Raw genomic sequence first — 21277 nt, 5'->3', positions numbered from 1 at the left:
CCCGCAGCAAAGGAAAGATTGTGAGAAGTTGTGATTTGATATCTTAGTTTTGTCAGCCCTCCTTCTCCAATTTGATGCATTCTAGATATGTCAGACTACAACTCCCATCAGCCAGTCATTTTCTATACTAGCTGGTGCTAATGCAAGTTGTGGCTGCTTTCGGAAAGGCTGTGCTTTGAGTTGCAATAAGACACTCAGATATTTTAAACAACTGATTAAAATCCCATGCAGACACCAGCAATCTGTGATCCAAGCAAACAGAAGTAGACTTTACCTCATCACAGCATTGTGTCTCCCTCAATGGTGCTGTACTGTTTGGGGAAAGGCTTGGCACACCTTTTCCCCAGCTGTTTGCACTGAACAGTCAGCCTCCATGTAAAAGGTGGACAGCAAGGGCTCTGGAAGCGATGTTAGAGACATCCAAAAAAGCCCTGGGACGCTACTCTGTTTCTGAATCCAGATTGCTCTCTTGCCAGTTTTGGTTCCTCAGCTTTTGATCTGATACCCAAAGGGTTTCTGGGCTGCTACTCAACCAGATAGCTCTTTAGTTCCCCAAGTGTATTGTGGCCCACTGTGGTTTGAAGTGCCCCATTCACCATGTGCATGATGCATGGAAATTGTCCATGTATGAAACAGGATTTTAAAATAACAGTTTTGTTATCCTGTGTGATGTTATACTCTATGACACATGTCAAACTCAAGTTCCACAGGCTGAATCTCAAACTCAAGTTCCACAGGCCTGCCATGTCATTTTATGTGGCCCTCCAGGTGCTCAACAACTCCTGTATTCCCCATCATGACTAGAGCTGATGGCAGTTGCAATACAGTAATGTCTGGAAGGCTGCAGTTTGTTCTGTTTGGTCAGGAGGATGAGGCTTGGATTTAGCTAAAAGGCTTGTGAGTGTGATGTCTGATGTTTACAATGCCCTTTAAGCTTTCCCCAACCTCAGAACCACAAGGGCTGTTGGGTTGCAATCCCCATGATGCCCATTCCATATGGCAGATAATCAGAAGTGACAGGAGCTGTCATTCAATAACACCCCTGCACCCAAATTCGGTAAAAACTAAAGAGCACCAACCACTATGTTAAAAAAAAGTTTGCCTTCTGTATCCATGGATTCAGCAGCCTTGTGAAGGGCGACCATAGAGCTGATGTGGCCCTCGATGAAAAGGAGTTGACATGGCACAATCAATTGTGAGCTTTTATTTAATCGTATTTTTAAAGGAGTTTTAGTTAATATGAGCCCAGAAAGGGACACAACTGTCAGGTGGAATGAAGTATGGAGGTCACATAACCCAGTACCCTGGCATCTTTCCACAGTTGTTTGGCCAGTGTTGGCCAAACAACAAAGGAGACAGTAAGGGCTATGATCTGCATTGCATCCTGAGTCAGAGCTGGGCTCTGGAATGTGGCAAGCTTTTAACCTAATCCATATTAAACAGGCTCAATGCAGGAATGAAATGCAGTACAGATTTGCTTGCGTTGAATACCACCATATTTCTCTTCCTCCGCCACACTGTGGGCCTTTGAGGGTAGCTGCTTCTTGACTTTGACCCTAGAGCCTTGGCCAAGCACAACTGCCTTGCACATGGATATTGCTCTAGCAAAATGTCTTGAGGTCATATGGTTCAGCACAATTGGGTGAAAGAATGAAAGGAAAGTGGTGGTGAACTGAAAAGGATCTTGGCACATTAATACATGTTTCATCTCGGGCTGTGGGTGAGGACTCATATGAATGAATGTCCCTCCATGCCGAGATGTCCACATACACAGAAAGCCTGTGAGGAAGCTAGAGCATCAGGCTTTCCCGACACTGTACCTTAATGGGCAGAGGTTTCCTTCCTATAAGGTAGCATTCAATCATATGAACCTCCCACCTTGAGTAGTAAAGTCCAGACACAGACCTACTGCTTCAGTGAGAATGGAGATCAGTAACCTTGATCAAATTATTGCAAGCAAATCTTATTTCCTAATCCCATTAAAGGTGATACGTACAAGCCCCAATGAGCTGAAGGAGGAGCAGAGGCACGTTTTTGAGGGTTGCCCCCTTAGTGATTGAATCCTGATGATCAAGTTTGGTTTTTCTCTCTCCTTTCCTTAGGCTTGAAGCCGGTGCTTCAATCATTTTAAATCCTCCTAGCCTAGCATAGGAAGCTAGCCTTTGCCTCCCACTGCTACCACCCTGAGCTCCCTTTGATATGTTGATGCCGGGCCAAATCAAACAGCGAGGCAAATGGCGAGGATGGCCTCCACTTTTGGCAGGGGATGAAAGCAGGGGTGTCTCATCCCCAGGAAATCAGGAGGTGCTGCTTGCCTGTAGCTCTTGGGTTTTAAAAACAAAAAAATATGCTTCTGGTATGACTGTTCGTCTGTTCTTTCTTCCTCTTGAATCCGTTTTATTTGTTCTTTTCCTTTGGCTGCTTTTCTGGTTATCAGAGGAGTGGTTCAATCAAGGTGAGTCTCTTATTGAATTCTTTCCTTTTTCATATATTTTCCTTTCTTTCAATGTTATACTTTCACTTTCCTTTTTTATTGGGTTTGCAAAAGGATGCTGGTGGGAGGGGATAGAGCTTGGCTCGTGTGACCTGCCCCTCCTTGTATGCCAAGCTGTATTGGTTCTGTTATGCTGTCTCTGCTCATTGGACTTCCATTGCAATAGAATTCAATTGCTGTTTTTGAGCCTGGATTGCTTTTGAGGTCCTTGTTGAGTTTGCTTAAGGGGAGCATAGCGGAATAGCTGCCCCATGGTAAGAGGCTGCACTGCAATGGATTCAGCGTTAAGCATTTCAGATAATATACATACAAACACCTGCACTTTGGTGAGGTGACTTGCAAACCTTTATTGGTGTTTGAGTTTCCCTTTGCACATCCCTTGTGAAGGGTAAGGAGCCATGCTTCTCCTTTTTGTGCTTCTGGAGGAGTTGGGAAGGAAGAATGATTATGTCATGTACTGCCAATGCAAGGAATGCTTGGCTGTTACATTATCCCAGGCCTGCACAAGCTGTAGTCCTCCAGGTGTTTTAAACTTCAGCTCCCAGCATTGCTAACCATTGAACAAAATAGCTAGGGCTTCTGGGAATTGGAGTCCCAACACCCATGGCTCTAGGTTGTGCAGGACTTTCTTATCCACACAAAATGAGCCTTGCTGGACTTTGAGGCAGGAAGTTCCTCGTAATGTTCAGGTGGAATCTCCTTCCCTGTAATTTGGGCCCATGACTCCATTGAGTTCTAGTCTCCAGGGCAACAGAAAACATGCCTGCTCCCTCTTTCTTATGACATCCTTTCAAATATTTAAACCAAGTCCTTACAACATCCCTGTAAAGTTGGCTAGGGAGAAAGAGGGCTATACTATAACTTAATGTCAAAATCAATTCCAATGAGGATGCTGGTCATATTGAACTGGCTTGGGTGGTTAGAAAAGCATGTGCCAGGAACTGAACAAGTTACCTGAACATGCTTATTTTGATGGTTGTTCTGCCCTTGTAAGGGGGAGACCTAGTAGAATGTTTTGTAAAACACAACCATGTGGTTATTTTCAATTTTTATCTACTATGAGGTTGGGTTCACTCTGTGATGAAAAGGAAATAGTCTCTGCTATCCCCCTCCAATCCTTTTGAATCTGCGATGCTTGGGATCTTAAATGTTAGGGGCTTTCTGTATGGTTCCCGTCTCACTGGCTTAGCGGGATAACTGCCTCATGTTAAGAGGCTGCACTGCCATGCATTCAGGTGGCTTGCAAACCTATATCGGTGTTTTGAGTTTCCCTTACTTCCCTTTGCCTTTTCTTCCTTTTGTTTCCAGGTTGTAAACCTGTGAGCAAGGCTGTATTCTATGGTTCCTCTCTACGGAACATTTTTGCCTGCAGAGTGGGTTATAGTTATTTAAATTTGTTTTTCTTTACATGGATGAATCAATACTCCACAAAGATAGCATAAACCCACTGAAGACATGTTTTCCAGGCAAATCAAAAGGACCTATTATAATGGCCTTCATCTCGCAATTATTGTAATGTGCCTAATGTACGGGAGTAACGGAACAGGTGGCAAATTGGCACTTTGTGTGGCGTTGCTGTAGACGCAGGGCATTAGGCAAGATTGCAGCTGAACACTGTAGCAATGTACTAGGTTGTTTCTGTAGCAGAGATCAAGCTTCATTTTGAGTAGCGATAAGTAGCACTCTGTTCTTCTGCAGATGCAGGTGGTTTTGATAATGCATCTTGTGCTACCCCAACTAGCTTCTGTGCTCCCAAAGAAGTGAGTTGGGGGCAAAGTAGCTGATTGGGAGCAAAGTCACATTGATCAAGATCAGGTTTCAGGATGGAGAAGAAAGGTTCAGGCGCATTGGAGAAAAGTGAGGCTGGCCAGAACTTTGGACAGCTCCCTGACTGTAAGATTTTCCCCATATCAATAGCCGTGCTTGCTTCAGCAAAAGGCTGAGCATTTCTAAAGCAGGAGTGGGAATTATACAGCGTTCCAGATGTTCTCAAACTGCAGCTTGTAGCAGCCCTGTCACTATAGTGAATGGAGAGGAATGCTAGGAGTTGCAATTTGATACATTTCTAGCATTTCAGAGAGCAGGACATTGACAATAATTCATATGTACTAACCCTTAGAATAATAGAATCGTAGAGTTGGAAGAGACTCCAAGGGACATCCAGTCCAACTGTATTCTTCCAGGCAAGAAGACACAATCAAAACACAGATGGCCATCCAACCTCTGCTTAAAAGCCTCCAGAGGTGACACCACTCCTTTCTTACCATATTTCTAATGTTTAGATCAAATCTCTTTTCCTGTTTCTTGAATCCATGGCTCCATTGTATCCTTGTCTCTGGAGCAGCAGAAAACAAGCTTTTCCCCCTCCTTAATGAGACATCCTTTCAAATATTGAAACATGACTCTCCTCTTCTCCAAGCAAAACATCCCCAGGTCCTTTGACCACTGATCATAAGACTTCGTTTCCAAATTTTTAACCATTTTGGTTGGTCTTCCCTGGATTTTCAGCCTATTCACAGTTTGCCTGCCTCTTTTCTTTAAATACTGGCTCTATATTTTTAAATAGTCAGCTGAAGTTACTGCAACACTAAACATTTGGAAATGGAAGGAAAAGTCCAGGACTCTTTTTTGGGAACAGTACTCTCATTCCCCCACCATAGCTATACCCCTCCTGGCAATGCATACCTTCCATGATTTTAGGAAAAAAAAAATGAATTCAGTTTATTTGGGATTTTTAATCATGGACTTTCCTCCTTTTTCCCCAGTGCCTCCCCCCCCCCCCCAGAAAAAAAAGAATGACCATTCTTATTCAAGGAGGATTGCAGCTTGTAACCTAAGAGTCAGCCTCTTGTTTCAGATAATTTCTTGATGGGAAACTCCTCCTTCTCCTTCGGGGAGGGGGGGGTAGGGTTAGGGTGTTGACAGATAACACACTGAATTGGGGAGGTGGTTGAAGCCAGTGGGTGAGAAGAGAGGGGTACCCTAAATATCAATCTGGGGTGAGCTTGAACTTCCAGCAACTGCTCTGCCATAGAGGTTGAAGATTTGTCAATGCTATGTGGCAGAAGATGGAACAGAAGGTATCCTAGCCTTCCATGCAACCTCATTGAGGAATTCGAAAGATTTATTGCATTCTTGAGCAAAGCTGGAATAGTTATGATTTTGAACTTCAAATCCCAATGCAAGTGTGGACTACAGTTCTCAGCAATTCTCTTCTGGGAGTTCTCACCCAAAAAAGTAACTTATCAAGGCTTGATCTTGAGTTATTCTTTCTTCCAAACACACATGTGCTATTTGGGAACTGTGTGTAAAGGAATCTGGTGTTTTTCACTAAAAAAACCGTGATCATTACTCATGTGTTTTTCTGTGCAGAACAATTTCTAGAAAAATGTTGGCATGTGCAAAGACTGGATAAACACTGTACAAGATTCTTGTCACTCCATTATTTTGGCCAGAGTTAAATAATGTATGATGAGAAACAGTCTTTCCTATCCAAATTAGGAGCATTTTTGTCTTTTAGAATGAGGGAAAATGTACACAATCTTGGAAAGCACCAAACAATGATGTCATGAGGAAGAGGGCAGGTCCATATGGGAAAACCCAGAAGACCAGATTGGAACTATAAGAAGACTAGGTTTGGCCTTACTTCTTCCTCTGGTCCCGATATTTCTTTCCTACAACACTAATGCGAGGTAGACCATTGAGTGTAGATATGTTTTCTCCAGTTGGGGACTTCTTCAGATACATTGAACAACAATGTCCATCTTCCCAGATTATTGACCATGCCAGGGGTGACAGAACTTGCTTTCTAAAACACTGGTGTTTTGGTCCTCCGGGTATTTTGGACTTCAGCTCCCAGAATTCCTGACCACTGGACAAGCTGGTCAGGGCTTCTGGGGGTTGGGGTCACAAACACTCTGAGTACAAAAAGTTGGACACCACTGATCTACAACATGCATAAGGGTGACAAATTGGGGGTCATCTGGACTTCTACAGATGAACAAGATGGTTTTGTTCTGTGTCTCGTAATGAGCACACATCACATGGAGTCAATTCCATTGAACATGGACTGCTGTGCTGGGGAGCTGAAGGCATTGGTGTTGTGTTGTGGGGTTTTTGTACTGGAACTGGACCGGCTTAGAAAAAGAATCTAGAAAAATTTTGGAAAGCACTTAAGTAGGGAGTTTGTCAAGGATAAAATGGAATGTGTTGGCGCTGTCTCTTGTTTTGAAGCTTGTCTCTTAGAAATCAGTTTTCCCTCTCTGGCAATCGTGCCTTCTGCCACAAAACCTTGTCATTTCTCCTTTTTTGCCTGAGAAGTGACAACTTCAAGTCAGCTTTTTAGTGAAGCAGTAGGACCAGGTTGTCATCATGAAATCTGGCATTCTGTCATGGCGGCTGACATCTTGCTGCTGCCTTTGAGTGTTCCTTGCTTTCCCAAATAGGGTATCACTGTCTTGTTTGAGGAGCCTTAGAATGAAGGATTCTGGGCACTTTTGTGGATTGCTGGCAGTTATTCCACCAAAGTTTTCATGGGAATATTTGACAAAATAGGTCAAGATATGTTTTGGCTCACAGAGGCAAGAGAAACTTGGGCTTTCATGTTGAACTCGATGAGCCGACAGACACAAAACAAACTCCCTCACCAGTTTGCCTCTTGAAGCTGGCTGGTGAATCCAACAGGCCTTGAAATCCACTGAAACACATTGATCAAATCTCCTTGTCTCATTTAAATTGCTGTGCATTTGAATATTGACTACACATGGAAATAGTGCAGCTTGGCCTGGGCAATTTATGTTGAGAGTGTCATATGGAGGACGGGCAGTTTTGTTAGAAAAAAATTGTGCAGAAAGGAAGACTAAGAGTGTGTTTACACTGTAAAATTAATTCAGTTTGGCACCAGTTGAAGTTCCATGGGTCAATGCTATGGAATCCTGGGACTTGTTGTTTGGAGAAGCACCGGCACTCTTTGATAGAGAAGCCTAAACACTTTGTAAAACTATAATCTCTATGTTTCCATAACATTGAGCCATGGCAGTTCAAGTGGTGTTAAACTGCTTTACTTTGACAGTGTAGATGCACCCTAACACGCTCTTCCTTGTACTGCTTCCCCAGCAATATGGTCATCCCTCTAGCTGGTGACTTTGGGCAAGTCACACACTCTCAGCTTCAGAGAAAGGTTAAGACAAACCTCCTCTGGACAATTTTTTCCAAGAAAACCCTTTGATAGTCTGTGGATCCCTTACATCAGATAGCTTAAGAAGCAGTGCTCTAGAAATCTTGTCCAATGGCTGAAACCAGTCCATGCCGATATGCATTTTATATGTATGAATGTGAAACCACAAATATGGTCATTTCAGTGCCAAAGACCCTTGTGTAAGTACAATGTGGGTGCATGCATACATGATGTTTGTGTGTGATGGGGTGGTATGTATGTACTTGTATATGTATGCATACATGCACAATTTTGAGATTTGTATTCCATCTCTTCTCGGTTTTGGATATTACAGTAACTGATTTTGGTTCATTCACGCTCTGAATGCTTTCATTGCTCATTCTTCTGTGTCATGCACAGGCAAGAAGAACAGTGATGCGGACAGGAACTTTGATACACTGGATCTGCCGAAGCGCTCTGAATCAGCAAAAGGTAATGTGCAAATGCTTCTCTGTGAGTGACTTCCAGAAGGCTCAGGTTGAGGGAGTGAAAAATACATGGCATTTATCATGACTATTTGTGCTTGTTTAATCTCACTATTAAATGAGCATTCAAGGGCTGCCTGTGTTCTAATACATGCTCTGATTTAATGCTTTTGCAAACAATGCACATTTTCTACACAGAATTGAGGTTGATTGGGGCATTTCTTCAGTTGCAGTTGTTACTTAATTGCTTTATTTTACTTTGGTTTTGCTGATGCATGCCCAACCTTTCTTTTATATTTCATAATTTCATGTAATTGCTTAGTGCGTGCAAATGCCTGTTTTAATATCACTCTCCACAGTGTTACCATTAGATTATTTCAGATCTTGGTCTTAGGGTTTCCTGGAAAGGGTATTTTTACTCACACAGCCTTACAGGAAGATAGTAAAATCTTATGGCTTCGTTGACTTATGGCCTCATTGTTCCCAGCTTTAGGAAGTCAATCCTACTGGGTTTTTGTTCCAAAGACTTGGTACCTAACTTAGCACCAACCTCATGTCTCTTGCAGTCCACCACAAGTGACATGTGGACACAGCTTTGTGGAGCGCTTTGCACAATCTGTGGTTACTGCATTTTCCTGTTCTTTTCAACAGAGGAGATTATGATTAGCTGTGGGTGCTGTGAATGTTGAGGCCATTGCTTTTCCAAGAAGTTGCAGATGGTCCTCCTTGTCTATGTCCAAGAACCCATTGAGAGAAAGGAAGGAGATCAAGTGCAAAGCTCTGTGGCTTATTGGCAATTGAAGTAAAGACAGGAAAGGTGTCATGGGCAACATCTAGATCAGCAGTTCCTAAACTGTGGTCTGTGGAACCTTTGGGTTCCACAAAAGCATCCTAGAGGCTGTGCGAAAAATCTTTTAAAAAACTCAAAATTAAAGTGGATTTTCAAAAAAACCACACAAGGCCAACTATTTGATTTTGAGTCTCCATAAAAGCTATTTTGTACTACAAGTATTACTATCAGGTATGTGGTTATCGGCTACACGCTTCAACGTTGTATTTGCCATCAGAACAAGAGTGATTCATTCTTCTTTGAATTTTCTTTCTTTCTTGTTATTGAGATGAAAGACATTTGGGATTCTGGATATTAGTCATAAAATATCAAGAGTTAAATTAACAAAAACTCAACATTACATTGGAAATTGGGAGATGTGTTTAAATTAGAGTAAAATGACTCAGAATATATTTTGATTAAGCAAATCCAGGAACAGAGTTAGGGTTTTGATAAACAGTGATCTAGATGCCTAGGTTGGCACGTCTTCCCTAGACTGTTGGGCAACCCCCCACCCACCTACACCAAGAAAGTTTAAGGGCCTTTCACAACTTTCTAGGCAGTGCCTTTTCTTGAAATTGAATATGATCTGGAATTCTTAATAGTTTTGAGGATACCCCCCCCCCCAATTGAAGGAGTTTCTGTCTTGAGTGGCTGTGGGTCTTTTATTAAGAACTAACTTGGGTACCTGGTAATGCCTGGGTTATTTGAAAAATGCAAATGTTTTTGGATGTTAGGTAATATCAGTTTATTATGTACTATGCATTTATTTAAAACATTTATATTATGCCCTTCTCACCCCAAAGGGGACTCAAGGTGGAGAACAATATATATACGGCAGACATTCAATGCCGGAACATAAAATAAACTATAAATATACATAAGACTAAAATCAATTATCTCCACTTTAAAATTAATTGTTTAAAACTATCTCAGATCAGCCATACCAGATCTGGTCATCAGGGTGAAGTTTCCTGTTGTTGCCTTATTGCACTGTCCCAAACGCTTGGTCCCACATCCAAGTTTTTACCATCTTTCTGAAGGACAGGAGGGAGGGGGCTGATCTAATCTCACCATGGAGGGAGTCACATAGCCGGGGGCAATAACTGAGAAGGCCCTGTCTCTCATCCCTGCCAATTGTGCCTGTGATGGTGGCAGGAATGAGAGCAGGGCCCCTCCGGAAGAACTTATTCTCCGTGGTGGTTCATAGAGGGAGATGCATTCAAACAGGTAAATTGGGCTAGGGCCATTTAGGACTTTATAGGTCAAAGCCAGCACTTTGAATTGGGCTTGGTAGCAAACTGGTAACCAGTGGAGCTGATCCAACATGGGAGTTATATTTGGTAATTTGTAATGCTATTTTTGTAATGCTAATACTTTTTGTGTGTAAACCGCCCTGCGTCCCCTTTATAAATAGAGGGGGAGGGGGCGGGGTCATGGTATTAGGAAGGTTGAGAACCACTGCTGTAGACCAATGAGAATGTGTCTTTAATTCTCTGTCAAAGTGATAAAAACCTTGCAACCCCATTTGGGGGTGTGACAGACCTTTTATGCTCCATGCATTCTGCCCCTATTGCTAGGCCCACAATAAACAGCTTCTGCAGTTGGAATTCAACTTGTCGTGTGTCTTCCATTACATCGCATTGTCAAGCCCAGGTGACTCCTGACTACGTTCAAAGAGCTGGAGGAGTGCCAGAGAGCCATTGCTTCTACATTTCGAACAGAGAATATGCCAATACACACACAAAAAATATACGTATATTTAGCAGATCTTCAGAAGTGTTGTTCAGTGTTCAAAACACTTATACTCTCCCATAAATAGCCCACATAATTCAGACTTCTTTAAACATAATTTGTTTGTTTTACTTACAACTTCATGCATTTAAATATACAGGCACATTTCTTGTTAGTTTAAACTTTCAGACATTTTGTTTTGCATCTTTAACTCTCAGTCTTTATCAGTCTCTTCAACACTATACAGCTCTGTACAGCTTTCTTCTCTAACTGTCTACTTTAGCTGTCATCTTCAGTGGTCATTCCTCAACTGTCAACTTTTAACTGTGTTCTAAACAGTCCCTCATCTGGTCACATAGTCTGCAGCCCCTCCCACAACCTCAAGAACATAGAGTTAGGAAAAATCACATGCCAAAGAACACATATACACTTCAGTAAATAGAACAGCATATTATATACATACAAATCATTACAGACAAATCATACAGAGGAGGCTTGAGAAGGTTGCCTGTTTCCAACACCATAGCACTGAACCATGGCATGAACCAAGCTACCCTGAGACCCACGTGCAGATCTTAATTTGATTTCACAGGAGCACCACCTGCATTGCCACCAGTATTTCCTTTTCTTTTGGTTTATGTGTAAAGGGGGGTGTCATTTGTTTATCTTGAATGATTGAGAAAGGGGAGAGAATACATTTTGGTTGGTGCAATTGCGACCATACAGGCATCACTTTCCACATGACTCTCATATTTTGAAAAGGGGAGAGCAGACTGTTGCTCTCCATCTCTTCCTTTTATCCTCCTAAATGTCTGTTGCAAAAGCAGTTGGCTTACATGGTTATTTAAGGCAGCAATGAGATTGCAGCAATTTGGAATTATTCTATGAAATAAACAGAAGTGAAATGGCGGTTCCTGCCCTGTTTAAGGCATGGGTCAGATCCATGGCATGGAGCTTTAATTACTTCTGATGCGATCAGCTCTTGGCTAAGGAAGAACCTCATTCCTAGGGCTGAAAAAGTTCTTAGTGTTCAAAGATAATTGGTTTGAGTGATGTTATGACACCCAGGATGTTGTACGTATGTATGTAAATCCAGCATTGCAGAATAATCTTTTTCATACTAAAGTATATTTTGGGATTCCATGTTTTCCTGAGCAAATGGCACTATCAGAAGGTGGTAAAACTGCTTATGCAAAGCTAGAGATCAATGCTGCAGTGGTTCCAGTTAGAGCTGCTTGGCAGTTATTTATAGATTAATTACTGTATGTACTCATGTATAAGTCTAGAAATGTTAGTTTAAAAAACCATCCAAAACTGAGCCAACTTATCCACAGGTCAATTAGAGTATTGTATCCTATTCAAAAAACGAACCATCTCTTGAACAGAGTGATAAAAGGTGAGCGCTTAGTTATGGTGACAAGATTTTCATAGGAGTTTTCTTAGGCACAGTCTTCCTCTGAAATATAGCCTACAGCATCTAGTATTTCTTGGTGGTCCTCCATTCTAGCACCAACCAGGCCTGACCGTGCTTCATGTCCACAGTCACCATCATCTAATGCCTTCAAGTCTATGTAACATCTTATTTTGGTGCTTTCATAATTCATTGTAATTGGCTTTATTAATGATAGTTTAACTATTTTTTTAAAAAAATCCTTCTTTCCACAGATCAGGTGGGAATACCATTACAACATGCCCACTAACAAGAGTATCCTTAGGGGAGAGACAGGTTCCCTGTCGTGGTCCCTGTGAATCATACATGTGGTATTTCCTGCACCTGCGCAGAGCAATTCGGAACTCTCTAGAAGATAAAAAGATACATTTAGATCTAGCCCGCCCACTCCCCCCTGCCCATAAATAGCCAGTGGGCGGGCCCTAGCCTCTCAGTTCTCTTATTCCGCCTGAGCAAGCTAGGCAACTTCTTTGTGCTTCTTACGTAATATTACTATTGAATTGAGACTGCCTTTGCTATTCTTCTGATTATTCTGACTATTCTGTGTTGTGTACCCGAGATGTCGGCCACAACTTCCTTCAAACGTTGTGCCAAGTGCCCAAACAACTATCCGGATAACGATGGGCACTCGCTGTGCCTTGCTTGTCTGGGGGGAAGGACACCTCACGCAGGCCTGTGCTATTTGCAAGGCCTTTACCCCCCAGACCAGAAAAAATAGGGAGCTCAGGTTGAAGGCTGCCCTTTATGAGCGGGCATTGCTCCCCTCAGGCCCCTTGACTCTTCTACCGGGCCGTGATTCCAATGGGGAGCCTGACTTACCTGAAAGGAATGGCGATCCGCTGCTGCAAAAGAGGAAAAAAGCCAAGAAGGCCAAGCCTACTGGCCGCCAAGATGGCGCCCAGGCTTCCTCCAGCTCTACAAGCCCTTCAAAAAGGGCGCGAATCCCCCCGGCGCCGACCCCGATGACGGGCTCTCGGCCCCCTGCCGGGCTCGGAGACGCTCCTCAGCTGCAGGAGCAACAGCAGCAGCCTCCGTCTGCCATCCCGGCCTCCGAGACACCAGCTCCCACGCTGCTCTCGACGCCGCTGCAAGCTCCGCCCATGGTCCTCCTCCCGGCGTCGGCGCAGGCTCCACCCCTGGTGCAGCCGGCCGTGGCTCCGCCCGCAACGTCGGCATCGGCTCCAGAGACCCTGTTGAGCCCGCCTCCCACATCGAGGCCTCTGACGCCCTCCGCCTTGGCGCTTCCCTTTGCCAGTACCCCAGTCGAGCCTTTTCAGGAGATGGGGCATGGAAGCTTGGAGGTCGAGCCTCCGACATTCCCGGGCGCGCCTCTCTCGCCGCAGGGATCCCCGGCGTCGACTCGGTATGCGAGGGGCGGAACCAGGAGGAGGGCCCGATCCCCTTCACGCCGGTCCCGGAGAAGCGGAAAAAGGGGCCGTAGAGCCCGATCTCCTTCATCTTCTTTGTCCTCTTCCTCCTCCTCCTCCTCCTCATCTCCAACCAGGCGTTCCAGGAGGAGAAGAAGGGGCTCAAGCTACTCCAGATCTTCATCCAGATGGAGTGGGCCTCCCGCCATGCCCCCTCCCTTCCCGATGCAGCAGGGCTACTGGCAAATGACCCCTCGGGGCTATGTTTTTGTGGATCCGGCCATTTTACATCAGATGCCACAGCAAGTGTCCGACCAGCTGTGCAGGCCTCGTGATGCTACGCCTCCAGCCCAAGCAATTAGGGGGATGGCACCCCCTCCTGTTGCTCCTCCTGCTGCTGCTGCTGCTACTGCTGCTGCCCCTCCTGCCATCATGCCGGCCCTTGCTCCACCACCTCAGCTGCCTGCTGCCGTTGGGCCTCAACCGATACCTGCTGCCCCGGATGGCCAGCCTGATCAGCTCCCCGCCCCTTCCATGGCGGGACAGGACCGTAGTCCAATTGAACTTGCTGACTCCGACTCTTCTGGTGAGCCTTCTGACTCTCGTAGAGGGGCAAGAGACATTGACATTGACTTACCTTTGCCTCCAGACTTTAACAAGTTTGTGGCTCTAATTGGCTGTATGGTCAAGGCTTTAGACCTCCCAGCCCCCAAGGTCTCTACTTCTGTGGAAGACCCTATGTTTCCGTCCAACGAGCAACAGGCTTCTTCCACCTCTGCTCTTCCTCCACTCCCCTATCTACTCAAGTTAGCTAAGGTGGAGGAGGTTTCTCCGGCTGCTGTGTCTGCAGTGCCTAAGCGCATCGACACGATGTATAAGATTGATTTGTCAACAGCTGATTGGGTGTCGAGACCTACCAAACCGAATACCATTGTGGCTGAGGCTGCTAAGGCCAGACGCCCAAAGGGCGCATCCTTAGCCCCCCTTGACAAGGAGGGCAAGAGGATCGATGCCATGGGCAGGAAGGTCCATTTGTCAGCCGGATTATTCGCTCGTATGTCGCATTATGCGACATATATGAGTGGATACCAGACCTTCCTGTGGTCTAAGATCCTCCCATACCTAGAGGCCTTGCCCGCGGATGACCAACGCCTCCCTAGGGCCCTTCAATCTGAGGCCATTACTTTATCAAAGTTCCAAAAGGACTTTGAGAAGCATATGGCGGAGGCCACGGGACAGTTGTTTGCCACTGCCACATCGATCAGACGCCACGCTTGGCTGCGCTCCTCTTCTCTTTCGGAGGAGGGCCGGGCACTGGCGGAAGATCTACCCATGCATGAACAGGGTTTGTTTGATCCCCAAACTGATGATAAAATTAAACACACCCAGGAAGTTCGGCAGGCCATGAACAAACTAGGCCACCCCTCACAGCCCTATTTCCAGCAAAAACCAAGGTGGCAGCCGGCTCCTTATTATCGTAGGAACTACTCTAACAATTTTTCGGGGGGCAATAGGGCACGTGGCCCGGGTTCCAATCGCTTTCAATATCCCAGAAAGCAACCTTTCACCTCTAAAAATAGATTCCAGCCTTACCAAGGAAAAGGCAAACCCCAAGGGGGCCCCAAGCGGCGCCTTTGATGTAAACCTGGAGAGGGTTGCTTCGCCTCGACTAGTGGCGGAGGCAGATAGTTCTGTGTGTTCCCCGTTGGGACCAAGTTTTCTTTCTGATACTCCCATAGTTAATCAGGCCCCTGAAAAAGGCTTGCCGCTTTTTTGGCGATAGGTTAGCCGAGTTCCTGGCTTCATGGCAAAGCATCACTTCGGATTCCTGGGTCCTCACTATCATCGAGGAAGGTTATTCCCCGGAGTTTATAGGCCTCCCACCTGTGTGCAGTTTGCAGTCAAACCCCCCCCCCTCTCCGGAGTTGTGGGGAGAGATCCAGGTTCTGCTTGAGAAGGGGGCCGTGTCCCCCTTGGACCCATCCTTGTTCCCACAATGTTTCTTCTCTCGATACTTTTTGGTGTCCAAGCGTGGGGGTGGTGTTCGCTCGATTTTGGATTTAAGGGATATAAACAAGTTCATTCTTTTCAAAAAATTCAGAATGGTTTCTTTGTCTTCTATTATGCCACTACTCAATAAAGGCCTTTGGTTTGTTACCATTGATTTGAAAGACGCATACTTTCATTTATCAATTGCGGCGCACCACCGTAGATTTCTATCATTCCTGATTGGTGATCAAGGTTTCAGTTTCAATGTTCTTCCATTTGGCCTCACGACTGCGCCACGAGTTTTCACGAAATGTATGGCGACGGTGGTGGCGCACCTCCGTACCTGAGGTGTCACGGTTTATCCGTATTTAGATGATTGGCTTTTGGTGGCTAAATCTAGAGAAAAGCTGCTGGACGATGTGTCATTCTCGCTCTCTCTCCTTCAGTCTTTAGGACTCATAGTGAATTGGGAGAAGTCCAACCTCACTCCTGCACGCAGAATCCAATTCATTGGCGCGGTCCTGGACTCCACGATAGAGAGAGTGTTCCTCCCGGAAGAGCGGTTTGCGGCCCTCTGAGTCCTGATCGACCAGATCCTCACTTCAGCCAGGGTGTCGGCCAAGCTGATTCAAACTCTGCTAGGCCACATGGCTTCGACAACGTCAGTGGTGCTGCTTGCACGATTAAGACTACGGCCCCTCCAATCGTGGTTCCTTGGGGTTTTCAACCCCAGAATGGACAACCCGCACAAGTGTTTTTCCTTGCCCCCAGGGGTGCGGGATTCTATCCTCTGGTGGCGGGACCGCCTCCATGTATGCTCTGGCCTCCCATTTCACCAGCCTTTCCCCTCTCGTGTTGTCACTACGGACGCCTCGATGACGGGGTGGGGGGCACACTCCGAAGGGCTCGTCGTCCAGGGTGTGTGGTCACCGGAAGAAAAACTGTGTCATATAAATTTCTTGGAACTCCTTGCGGTAGACAGGGCTTTAAAAGCTTTCGAGCCGGTGTTAGCAGGAAAGGTGGTCCAATTGTTCACGGACAATACCACCGTCATGTTTTACATAAACAAACAAGGAGGCACGCACTCCCAAAAACTACTGGACCTCACTCTCGAGATTTGGGATTGGTGCGTGGCAAGAGATATCCTCATACAGGCAATTCACCTCCCAGGAGAGGAAAACACAATAGCGGACACACTAAGCAGGGCCCCCCTTTCCCACCACGAATGGTCTCTCCATCAAGACGTGGTGGGTTGTCTGTTCAACATGTGGGGACACCCGGAGATAGATCTTTTGGCCACAGACGGGAAAGCATTTTGTGCTCGACGGAAACCCAGCCCGACATCGGGATGCTTAGGAGATGCGTTTCTCCTCAACTGGGGCAACCGCCCACTTTATGCCTTCCCACCCTTCCCCCTGCTCCTGAGGGCAGTGTCAAAATTACAGAGGGACAGGGCGACATGCCTGTTAATTGCACCTTGGTGGCCCCGCCAGCCGTGGTTCGCCCCTCTCCTATCCCTTTGCAAGGGGATGTTCATACGCTTGGAGGACAGACCGGACCTGTTGTTGTCCCAAGGGAATCAGGTCTGGTATCCAGAGGTGTCCAAGCTGAACCCGACGGCATGGAGGGTGTTACCACAGTCCTAGGCATTTTCTCAGGCTTGTCGAGCTCCGTGCTAGGCTATATAGAGGCCGCACATAAAGAATCGACCAAAAAATCTTATGTGTACAAATGGTCAAGGTTTTCAAAATTTTCGTTGGGAAGGGGTCAAGACCCGTCCCGTGCCCCGGTTTCATTAGTTTTAGATTTTCTTGTATCTCTGTCCGAGTCGGGGTTGTCCCTCTCTTCTCTAAAATGCTATTTAGCAGCGATAGCATGGTTCCAGAGGAAGGCTGGCCGCCCCTCTTGTTTCTCGGACCCACTCGTTAAGATTTTCCTTAAGGGGGTTAACAATATAAGGCCTCAAGTGGCTCCTGTGGCCCCTGGCTGGGATTTGGAGTTGGTACTGTCCTCACTTACGAGGCCCCCCTTTGAACCGTTAGCAACGGTGGATGTTTCCTTCCTGTCATGGAAGGTCGCCTTCCTTGTGGCGATAACTTCTGCCTGCCGTGCCAGCGAACTCTGTGCACTAAGGTGCGACGCGCCTTACCTAAGATTTCACAAGGATAAGGTGGTGCTTCGCACGGACATCTCCTTTCTACCTAAGGTGGCGTAGCGTTTTCATGTGTCGCAGGAAATAGTTCTTCCAGCGTTTTTTCAAAACCCTGTTACTCCGTTGGAAAGAAGTTTACACTTGTTGGATGTTCGCAGGGCCGTGGCATTTTACATCGACAGGACCGCGTCATTCTGGAAGTCGACCAAGCTGTTTGTTAAATACCGGAAGGATGCCAGTGGCCTTCCGGTCTTGTCTCAGCGCTTCTCTTCATGGATCGTTTCGGTGATCCGCCTTGCATATCAGATGGCGCGTAAGGATCCTCCCTCCCAAGTGAGAGGTCACTCCACGAGGGCGGTTTCTACTTTAACAGCCTTCATGAGGGGTGTGTCCTTGGACGTGGTTTGCCGTGCAGCGACCTGGTCGTCTCCCCTCACCTTCGTATCGCATTACAAGATGGACGTTGCGTCCAAGAGAGATGTGCAGTTTGGAAGGGCAGTCCTCTTCTCAGCGGTGGCATGACGCCCACCATCCTTGTTCTTCAGCTTCTAAGTCTACCACATGTATGATTCACAGGGAGCACGACAGGGAATTATAGGTTGCTTACCTGTAACCGTAGTTCCCTGAGTGGTCTCCTGTGAATACATACAATCCCGCCCGTCCTCCCCTCTTGTCATGCCTCCTGTGTTCCAGCTGCTCTGCGGCGTAAGAGAACTGAGAGGCTAGGGCCCGCCCACTGACTATTTATGGGCAGGGGGGAGTGGGCGGGCTAGATCTAAATGTATCTTTTTATCTTCTAGAGAGTTCCGAATTGCTCTGCGCAGGTGCAGGAAATACCACATGTATGTATTCACAGGAGACCACTCAGGGAACTACGGTTACAGGTAAGCAACCTATAATTCGCTTGCATATAAACAATATGATGGAAATGGAACACCAAAGTGGGGTACATTTTGTTGCAAGTTCAACGTGTCATATTTTACTTGCTTTTATTTTTTCCCCAAAACATTGATGTTTTCAGGGCCCCATTGGGCAAATTCAGATGAGGATGGTAGTTGTAGTTTTTCTGATTCTCCCATGAGGTATAACTGTTGATCATTTGTAGATGTAGAGGCTCCTTGGAATAAGGCAGTCGCATCATGGAATGTTTATAGACATCCGTGTCTGGAATATCATTAGCTATGCTGTCAACGTTGGTCTTGTTTGGTCTATTTGTATAATATAAAGCTCTATTTTATATTGCCCTCTATCCCTAATTTGGCCATTTGACTTACGCACTTTAACCATCAGCCCTAACCTCACAATTGATTTGCACCAGTCTGCCCACCCATGCCCAGAAATTGGTTATTATTTCAGGTCCATTGGTTGTTGGTTCGATGGTTGCTTTTATATTCTGCTATAATGCTGTTGTTTTATTTTGTTTTATGCTGTTGTCTATGCATTTTAGTGTGTTATATTTTAACTATGTTGATCAGGCTCGTCCCCATGTAAGCTGCCCCAAGTCCCCCAAGGAGATGGAGGCCGGGTACAAAAATAAAGTTGTTGTTGTTTGCAAATTGAAAGCCAGTATGATATAGAGGCCAATCTTGTGGATGTTTGGCATAACTTGGACATCCTCTTACCATCAAACATGGTGGGTAAGACTTCTAGCAGGTAGCAGGATTCTGGACTAGCATAGGCCTGCACAGCCTGTGGCCCTCCAGGTGTTTTGGACTTCAACTCCCAGAATTTCTGACCATTGGACAAGCAGGCTAGGGCTTCTGGGAGTTGGAGTCTCAAACACTGAAAGGCCACAATTTGTGCAGGCCTGATCTAGTAGAAGGTAGATGTGGGGTTGAATTTTCACTCCAATTCTGGGGGACTTTAGGTTAATCCATCTCATCTTACTTCTTTTCCTTGCTAGAATGAGTGCGGGAGGCACACACATACACAGCACTTGTGTGATTATGACTCTAATGCACACATCACCCATGAATTATGGGCATGGGTACAGAGCTATCATGGTGCCATTTTGGGCTTTGAAGTTGACCACCTCATTGATGACTAATGACATTAATTGCCTACTCATAGGTAGCAATCACATACTAATCTGTTAATAGTAGCAATTTTCCCTTGCTTCTCTTAAAAATGTGCCTGTTGACTTACAATACATCATTTTTTTTGAATAGACCAATAATTACAGCAATTTAAGATTGTACGTAGAGCATGAAAATTTTGTGCCAAGACTCATGTACATAGGAGCTTGGCTGCTCTCTCCTTCTGTCCCTTTCAAATGCCATACATTGGCAGGTGCAGGAGTAGAAGGGTGCTCAAACCCCACCATGGCATGAACCGCTTTCTTTTAATCCTGTCTTGTTTGAGCTAAGAAGCAGCAATTTGGCCATGATCCACATAGAAAATTTGCACATAAAAGAGTTTGCTATGTCAGATTAATCTAACATTTGTGATGACCTTGGGGAATGGAAAAATGTGCACATCTTTTTTCTTCTCCCCCTCTGGAAAGTCAAAATGTTCTCTGCAGGGCTTTCATCACAATGGTCCTTTTGTCTAGAAGCAGCGATATGTGCCGTTTAAACAGCTCAGAGTTTAAAGGCTTGTTTGTTCCCAGCGCTGCATTTGAAACGAGACAAAAATGAACTTTACATCATAAAAAAGACAAAGGAAGAAAGATTTGGATTGCTGCCTAATTCTTTAAAAGCATGTTGTGCTCTGGGATATCTCATGGAAGTTGTGTTCTGTTCCCAAGAGAGCGGTTGAACTGTAACTGCCATGGCCCCTGGTTTTGTGTCTTTCCTGTGATGTGGCTAATTCTAAGTGGAAAAACAGCCCAAGGGGGGAAAGTTACCCTGACTCCACAATCAACCACTCATAGTAGCTCACATCCTGACAGCAGTGCAAGTGTGGAGATGCTGGCCAGATCATTTGGACCACCAGTGTCAGGACTAGGCCTGAATGGAGGTCTGGACTTCTTAGTCAAGGTCATCCTAATCCACCCTCCCCACATATGGAATATCCAAAGATTTACACCTGCCCCCCAACTCCCCCTCAACACTAAGGACATTACAGATGCATACCATGAGGCCAGGGTGTCAAACCCATTTTCACCAAGGGCCACATCAGCCTTATGGTTCCCTTCAAAGGGCTGTTTGTAATTGTAAGACTACATAAATGTAACTATGTTACTTTGGCATTAAAAGTCTCACAGTCCACATAAAATGATGTGGTGGGCCGGATTCGGCCCGTGGGCTATGGATTAGACATGTGTGCCATAAGGGAACAGAGCTGGGTTGAACTGATGGCACTGTACCATTATCATGGTTGTTGTTATTCTTAGCCCTGGGACTCAAAGCAACTCACAATGGGGAGGGGGGGTGCAAATAGAGTCACCTTAGAAAACACCAGCTTGTCCAATGGTCAGGAATTCTAGGAACTGAAGTCCAAAACACCTGGGGGGCCACAGGTTGTACAGGCCTGCTTTAAGGTCTTGACTGCTTTGAGGAAGAGGAAGCATTGGGCGATGGTGACCTGAAAGGGTCCACTTTTCATTTTAGACAAACTTTCTGGAGTAAGTTTCTCAAAAGTTGTGCCCCAAGGTTGTTCAGCTCTGGTCTGTTTTGTCATG

The 21277-nt window shown here is 45.6% G+C and overlaps 1 protein-coding gene across 16 annotated transcripts in view; it reads left to right on the top strand.

Moving 5' to 3' along the window:
- The window catches only part of ARVCF (ARVCF delta catenin family member), a 537576-nt gene that overhangs the window by 468297 nt on the left and 48002 nt on the right, over positions 1-21277 (top strand). For 14 of the 16 annotated variants that reach the window (XM_060785841.2, XM_060785850.2, XM_067473177.1 and 11 more), the window contains 2 exons: positions 2438-2455; positions 8070-8141. In XM_060785841.2, the coding sequence (XP_060641824.1) occupies positions 2438-2455; positions 8070-8141 (90 nt within the window). The remainder of the gene's footprint in view (positions 1-2437; positions 2456-8069; positions 8142-21277) is intronic. The other 2 variants (XM_060785853.2, XM_060785852.2) reach the window with 1 other exon arrangement.

This window comes from Anolis sagrei, chromosome X, assembly GCF_037176765.1.
Source record: "Anolis sagrei isolate rAnoSag1 chromosome X, rAnoSag1.mat, whole genome shotgun sequence".
In the NCBI taxonomy this organism is placed as follows: Eukaryota; Metazoa; Chordata; class Lepidosauria; order Squamata; family Dactyloidae; genus Anolis; species Anolis sagrei.
This window is presented reverse-complemented; position numbering and strand designations above follow the sequence as displayed.